This window comes from Nannospalax galili, unplaced genomic scaffold (assembly GCF_000622305.1).
Source record: "Nannospalax galili isolate Female #2095 unplaced genomic scaffold, S.galili_v1.0 scaffold453, whole genome shotgun sequence".
In the NCBI taxonomy this organism is placed as follows: domain Eukaryota; kingdom Metazoa; phylum Chordata; class Mammalia; order Rodentia; family Spalacidae; genus Nannospalax; species Nannospalax galili.
In genome coordinates, this window is record NW_008334081.1 from 2,340,938 (window position 1) to 2,348,953 (window position 8,016).

The 8,016-nt window shown below is 46.4% G+C and overlaps 1 protein-coding gene across 7 annotated transcripts in view; it reads right to left on the reverse strand.

The window, feature by feature from the left end:
* The window catches only part of Pask (PAS domain containing serine/threonine kinase), a 44,782-nt gene that overhangs the window by 18,717 nt on the left and 18,049 nt on the right, over positions 1–8,016 (reverse strand). For all 7 annotated transcript variants that reach the window (XM_029561657.1, XM_029561655.1, XM_029561654.1 and 4 more), the window contains 3 exons: positions 6,817–6,973; positions 5,709–5,862; positions 1,154–2,616 (listed from right to left, as the gene is read on the reverse strand). In XM_029561657.1, the coding sequence (XP_029417517.1) occupies positions 1,154–2,616; positions 5,709–5,862; positions 6,817–6,973 (1,774 nt within the window). The remainder of the gene's footprint in view (positions 1–1,153; positions 2,617–5,708; positions 5,863–6,816; positions 6,974–8,016) is intronic.

Sequence of the window (8,016 nt, forward strand, 5' to 3'; positions counted from 1 at the left end):
CCTAGTTACACAGAACCACATTAAAAAGTCAAATATATATGCATGCAGGCCTTCATAAAGCACTTTTATGTGTGTGTGTGCGTGTTGTATATACATGTGCATGCAGGGTGTGTGTACATGTGGAGACCAGAGGTTAAGGTTGGGAGTCTTACATTATCACTCTCCAACTTAACATTTTTGGGTGGTGATATTGAGACAGGGTCTCCCTGCATCCCTTGCTGGCCTGGCCTGGAACTTACTATGTACATCAGACTGGCTTTAATCTGCCTCCCGATGCTGGGATTAAAGACATGTACCATCATGCCAGGCCAACTTATCTTTTGAGACAGGGCCTCTCACTAAATAAATCCAGAGCTCACCAACTGGCTAGGTAGGTTGGCCAGTAAGCTCCAGGAATCTGTCTCTCTTGGTCCCCCAGCACTAAGGTTATAGGTATGTGTGACCATGCCCAGCTTTTATGTGGGCATCAAGAGATCCAAATCAGGTCCTCACGACAGGTGCCTTACCAACTGAGCCATCTCCCCAGCCCAACACTTGTATTTTTCTATACGGAAGCTTCTAATCTACACCCTCCTAGGGACACACCAAGACAAATGTAACTTTCTTTAGTGGAGGGCAGAGAGGGTTATAGCTGATCTGTTTTCTTCTTATTTATATTTTCTAGTGTATATCATTTTTTTCTAGCTTAGGAAAAAATCCATAGCAACCAAACTACAAAATCAACAACATGGAAACAATTGACACGTGCACCTACCTAAGAAATTAAGCAAAGAAAAAGGGAAGTGAGAAAAAGAAAATCAGCCTGGTCCTCATGGTCTCACAGAAGAAACTGCACAGACCAGAGCAGCGTGATGCTGAAAGCACCTGGGACAGTGACACCTCACCTATACAAGTCAACCCGGCCTCTTAGAGTCAGGGTGACCTGGGGCAACAGGAAGAACTGGAGGGCCAGATACCAGGATCACATCCCACTGGCACTAGGAGGGTGGCTGGGACTACGTGCTCCCTCATAGCACAACATCCTTTAACAGAACCATTCAGATGTAAAACCACTTTTGGCCCTGGGATAAGGGTGGCCCTGTACCTCCCAACCTCCTCTGCACTGTGCTCTGGAAACAATGAGCCACTCCTCACTCCCCTCCAGGGAACATACTCAGCAGCAAGCCATCTCGGTGGTAACAACTTCCAGAGTAGGTGCCCTCCTGGATCTCCTGCTGCGGGCAGCTGGTACCAGGTGCCACAGGAGTGGAAGTGACCTGGGCACTCAGCCTCGGCCCCTCTGCTGATAGGCACATATCCTCAGGACCAGGTTCTGGTGTGGGAAGGTCACAGCCTGGGTTTTCTATGTCACTAGCTTCATAGTGTTTAGAGGACACCAAAGAAATTGCAGACAGTTCTCTTTGATCATGTCCTATGCCAATCTTCTGGAACCGTCGGCCTTCACTAAGGTCAAAGTAGGTGCCAGTCAGAAGCAGCTCTCGATCACCCATACTATCTGATTTCTGCCTGTGGAGAACACCCATATCTAAATCTGAGTCAACCACTGAAGAAGGCGCCTCGCTGAATTCAGATGTGGCACAGGAACAGTCTGATGAAGTTTGGTCTGTCTGGTCGCTGAGAAAGAGCTCCCTGAGGTTCCAGGAATAAGAATTCATGTCCGCCTCCTGGGTCTCCCCCGTCTCCAGGACACCAGGGAGGTCAGTGGCTAACGCATAGCAGGCTGAGGAGCTGCCAGAGCGGCTGCCATGTAGATCTCTGTCTCCCAGATCACAGAAGGACACAGGGGCAGTGAAAGGAGGATGCTCTGCTGGGACAAGTTCCACACAGGAAATGCCCAGAGTTCCTGTAAAACTCGACTTGGACAACTGCTCCTTAATCAAGCAGGTCTGTAGCTCTTCTCGGTCATTTCTCACTCCTGACCATGACTCATCCAAAGTGGGTGTCCCAAGCAAGACACATGCCATTCCTGAGGGGCTGGGGGCGAAGTCCTGGCCTCGAGGCTGCAAGATGCACTCACTCCTGTAATGAGAGCAGTGTGTCAGGAAGCCCCCTCCTGCTAGCTGCCCTGTGGTGTGGGGCTCGGGCATGGTGGCATCAGCCCAGGGGCTGGGACTGCTGACACCCATCAGCTCCAGCTGAGCTTCCTGATGCAAGCTATATATGTCCATGCTGCTGTTCCTGGGCTTGGCTGGGACTGGAGGTTCAGAATCCTCCAGTCCCAAAGGAACAATCAGTTTTGCATCCACTGGTTCAGAACTGCTTTCTCCTAAAAGACTCCACCTAGAGCTCTCTACTGTTGCAGGATCTTTCTTCCTGAAGACAGTGACACGCTGGTCTAAAAGCAATGACTGCTCTTCATGGACTGGTAGGCTTCCTTCTACAGTGTCCTGCTGCCCCTTGAGCAACAACCATTCTCTGTGGATTGGAGGGCTTTCTTCTGAGATATTTTTCTGGATCTCAGACAACAGTTCATGATGGACTGGAGAGGTTCCTTCTGGGGTGTCTGGCTGGTTCTTAGAAAGTAACTGTCTACCATGGCCTTGGAGGCTTCTCTCTGGAATGCTTTGCTGGTCTGTGGGCAATGACTGCTCACTGCGTGCCAGGTTGCTGTCCACCCTGGAGATAGGAATTTGGATTATAATCACTAGTGGCAATGAGATAGATCACGTTGGCTTTCCATCTATTAAAAAGTACAATGCATTTAATACCATAAAGTTACGATAGAAAGTCTAAACTGTGTAACTAAGTTATAAAATAAAGTACCCACTCTCAAACATTCTCCATATAAATTCATATTTACCAAGGATGAATCAAAGAAAGCTACTGAAAAGCCCAATACTAGGATGCAGATGCATGCTCAATGCTATCATCAGCATCCTCATGTCACATCAGGAGAGGCTTCAGTGATCCAGGCTTCCTGCCAGTCATGCAGCTCAGTCTCAGCCCCACACTCAAGGGGGACATCCCAGGAGCTGCCCTGAGGAAGTGTGAGAAATGGATTTTAGAGCATTTGGTAAAACAGCAAGCTACGACTGGCTCTTAACATCATCCATCACCACCTACTTTCACAGGCACTGGGGGAGGCAGCTCAGAGAAGGCTGGCAAAGTGACACATACAAGGAGCAGAGGAGGAGTGAAGAGGATGAGAGAATGAGGATCTGGGGTGGAGAGGAGTGAAGGAGCAGTGAAGAAGCTGTTCCCAGTCCAGGCAGGCTGACTGGCAAAGCCCACGGTCTGGCCAAAGTCCACTCCACCAGCTTGCCCTCTACTGTATTCACAAGCCAAATGTACCTAGCGCCTGTACCTACCACCCCATGGCTAAAGTCAAGCACCTGGTGATCAGAATATGCTATACAGTCTTGGGAAAGGAGGTCCTCACAAACAAACTGCACGGCAGAAGTTAATGAAGATGGACAGAAAAGAAAGAATCCACACCAGAAGAAGGTGTTGTGAGTAGAATTCTAGAAGAAAAGACTTCCTGGAGAAAGAGTAGGATGAAGGTCTGCAGAGGTCGGGCAGGAGGGCTTGTCTACCTACCACTCCTCTGCCTCTGTCTAACCCTCCCATGCCAAAAGACAAGTTTTGTGTTCTCTCCAGGAACAGATTACAGGGAGGGCTAGAAGAAGGAGATATGGGGAACCCCTGGCATGAGAGCTTCATTAACACCCTGACAAAAGGTCTGGAAGCCCCTGGGTATGATGTTCACCTTCTTAGACTCTCCAAGTATGGCTGGTGGCACCCAATCTTTGTTTTCCTCTTTGCAGTCACACCTGTCCCTACAGCCTTTCTACTCCAAACCTTGTGCCAGATGGGCTCTGGGATCTTAGAAACTCAAAAGTCACTTACTGGAGAAACTCTGGTAGACTGGGGACATACTCCTGTCCCTGCAGTACAGCCTCTGAATAGCTGCATGGCAGGGGCTGAGAGAAGGCTACCAATAGCTTCCCATCAGCTCAGCAATGGTTTGACCATCAACAGTGTGTTAGCATCAAATTAGGGGGAAAAATTCTGTGTTGGAGACTTCGAATTCCTTGTTTTTTAGGAATACAGCAACCCAGAAGACAAAGGACATTTACCAGCTGCCCTAGCAGTCAAGATTTAGTCAAGATTTAGTGATATCACCTACCACTAAATTCTGGTCACTGTGAAGAGGTAAGGAGTAAGGTTTCCAAGTGAATCTCTAGGGTAGAGAGCCCCTCCTCTCCTCCCACCAGCAGAAGTTCACACAGGGTGACACAGTACCTATGTCCAGGGCTACCCTAGTGATCTCGGGTCCCCCAGCCAGGAGCACCAAGTGCTGGCTTCTGGGGAGCCTAAAACCCCCAATACTGTCTGGGTACTTCACCTGGAATCTTTTTGAGTACTTGTCCCAGTCTCCTAACACTCAGCTTCAGCATCAAGTCACTGAATTCAGGGCAACTGAGCTCCCAGGAGTAAAAGGAGTAGAGGCAGCTTATGAGAAAACAACTATTAGTCCTCAGACACATAATCCACTCACACCTTTCCCTCACACTTCCTGATTGGTACGTCTCACAATGTAAGTTTACCTTCCTGAGTAGATTGTAACTTAGGGATGAAACTTCAAGTCTTCAGCAAACTTACTTGTAAGCAGGTGAAGGAATAAATGAACAGATGGATGAATAATGACTCTCTACAAAAACTACACTTTACATGTGATGGATGCTAACCAAGTTCTTAGAACAGCTATCTAAAGATGTCCATGTACAATAAGACTAGTCCTCTGAATTCTACCCAAACCACTCACCTAAGACTTAAACTTTGGGGATAAACTAATTAAGTCAACATATATGCAACATTTAGGAATCAACATGATATACTAAAACAATTCACCCTTATGCTACCTGAAACTAAATTTATTATTGTGATTATTTTTTGTTGGGGGAGGCTTTTTGTTCTCAGATAGGGCTTGCTGTGAGGCCCAAAATGGCCTCAAACAATCCTCCAGCCTCAGACTTGAGTGCTGGGATTACAGGTACGTGCCTGACTCAGTTATAAATTCTCTTTAAGAGCCAGGTGTGGTGGTACACACCTTTAATCCCAGCACTTGGGAGGTAGAGGCAGGTGGCTCTCTGTGAGATCAAGGTCAGTCTGGTCTACATAGAGTTCCAGGCTGGCTGAAGCTACAAGGAGACCCTGTCTCAAAAAGACAAAAAAAAAAAAAAAAAAAAAAAAAAAAAACTCTTTAAATAGATAAGACTTTGGTCAGTTACTTATGTTGCAGCAAGGTGTCATTCTATTTTAGGCATCAGACTGCAGGAAAACAAAGCCACCCACTTATTGTCACATACATCAAAATGCTAGAAGAGAACAAATTAAGTTTTTATTTCTACTTTTCCAAATTTTCTAACAAACATTTTTACTCAAAATGGAAGACTTTATTTAAAAATGTAGAGAAAGCTTCAAATAATTTTCAAAATTATAAAGTTGTACCTCTATCAGTTTTCTGAAGTCTACCTAAACATTCCTGAACCCTCAACAGCCCACATCCGTATCCAAGAGCTAAGAGAAACAACATCGTAGGTACTCTCTCACAGAGGTTGTGAGGACTCAGCCAGGTGAAAAGCACTGTTGTAAGTGGACAGAGCAGGGGACCAGTACACACTTGTCATCACTGTCATTATTACCAGTGAGCTGAATATTACCTACCTGGACTAGGCAAACCTATGTTCTCCCACTAAGGCACTTACCTCAAGGAGGGCTGAGATGAGTGGGAAGGTGTCGGGTTCCCAGTTTCCAGCCGTGTGTGAGTCCCAGGAAAGACTTCCTGTCTTTCTTGCTTCAAGGTTTCATCTTGTGACAGTACTACGTGATCACAGGGTGGCACCACATCTACCTCCACATCTAACAACAAAATCAAAAGAGTGTTTTCTATTCCCAAGCACACTGTATTGAAAATACCTCCTCAGTGACTGTACCAAGCCTGCAAATACTCAGCTAGCCTGCACTTACCAACATGCACCAGAAGAGCACCAACAGCTTTGCCCTCTGCTAGCACTGGTCCCTCATATTTGTTCCTATTTCAGCACCTCTGTCCAGTAGAAGGCAGAGATCCTCCCAACACCCCTGCAGCTCCACATCTTCTGGATTCACAGTCCCCAGGACCACCCAGGAACTCCAAGAAATCAGACACTGGCTTTGCAGGGCATTGGCAGGTCCCATTCCCTCCTAGTATCCTGAGCCAAAAGGGGGTCCTTTGGGACAGAAAACTGACCGCTTACACTGTCTTCACAAACTAATCACCTAAGATTTGAACTATGAGGATAAACTAAGTCAACATATATGCAACATAATTTAGTAGTCAACATGATATGCTCTAACAATTCAATCTTATGTTACATGAAACTACATAAATTTTATTATTTTGATTATATTTTTTTTGTTGTAGGGGAGGGTTTTTGTTTTCAGACAGGGCTTGCTATAAGGCCCAGGCTGGCCTCAAACAATCCTCCAGCCTCAGACACTTGAGTGCTGGGATTACAGGCATGTGCTTGTCTCAGTTATAAATTCTCTTTAAATAGACAAGACTTTGGTCAGCTATTTAATGCTTCAGACATGTGATTCAGTGATTCAGTCTTAGAGGAATTACAAATTCCCTAGAGGTTAATATATTTGTAAAAACTACACCCAACTGTCCCATCCACTAAACTAGGATACAGCCTTCTACCCCTCTGTCCACCAGAGCCTCAGGAGAAGTCATCAGTGGTTTCTGCTCTGTCCATCTCTGTCATGGAGCTACCAGCCTACATGGCGCTAGAGAACCACAGGAACACTGTGGGAGAGCAGGCTATGCCATACCCTGGACCCTACTGGCCAGGCCCCAGTCCTGCCGAACATCCCCAGGCTGATTCGTGCTGCCAATGTCCAGGCAGTTGGTCAGATCTGGCAGCTGTACAGAACCGTTATATGCAAGGTCCATGTAGTGGTAGAAACCAGGAATCAGGAAAGTGATGTTCTAAGGAACAAAAAAACATTGACATTTCAGAACCTAGGAGGATCCATTCTGGCCCACTAAGCTCATCCTCCTGGAGGAAAAATGAACACATCAGCAATATGGACAACTCAGCCCTCAGAGTAGAAAAGATCTTGGGTGGCACTGCTTTTGGCAGGCCTATAGCCTCTGTGGCTATCTGACACATAAATCATAATTTTTCTTTTAATAGAAAAGATAAAATTAACATACCCTAAGGCAGGTTATACCAACACTTACATGTCTTCCAAGCAGATATCTGGCCTTTGCAATTTACCTAGAGCAGAGAGCCTATGTTTGCCAAGCTGACTCATTCAGGCTTTTGCTCTGAGACATTGTTGTACAGCCATGAGGAGACATGACGCCTCTCTGACCAAAAGCTGCTCACACAGACGCTGCCTCTGAACCCGTATGCAGCATCTATACCTAGACAGCTGCCTACAGCCACAAGAATCTAAGCAACTCCAACTTTAGAGAGGGCCAACCATCACACCCATGAGCCTCCCTGAGTCTCAATGCCTCTAAGGCTCCTGCAAAAAGTCATCACTCAGGGATTCTGATTGCTCCTTTTTTATCAAGTGTAATCCAACTGAACCAAACTTTAGGTTAGACACTTTTTAGGGTTTTCTTAAAATCTTTTTTTTTATTATTTTTTTTACATGTATACATGTATTGCCTGCATGTCTATAACTGCACCCGTGGTCGTGCAATGCCCATGAGGACAGAAGAGGGCATCAGATCCCCTGGAACTGGAGTTACAGACAGTTGTCAGCTGCTGTGTGGATGCTGGGATTCAAACCCAGGTCTTTTGCAAGAACAGCCAGTGTTCTTTACCACTAAGCCATCTCTCCAGCCCCTAAAATCCTTTTTTTTTAAAAAAACAGGGTAATCACCAGGTGTGGTGGCGCACGCCTGTAGTCCCAGCACTTGGAAGGCAGAGGCAGGCAGATCACTGTGAGTCAAGGCCAGCCTGGTCTATATAGTGAGTTCCAGGACAGCTGGGGCTACAGGGAGACCCTGTCTCAAAA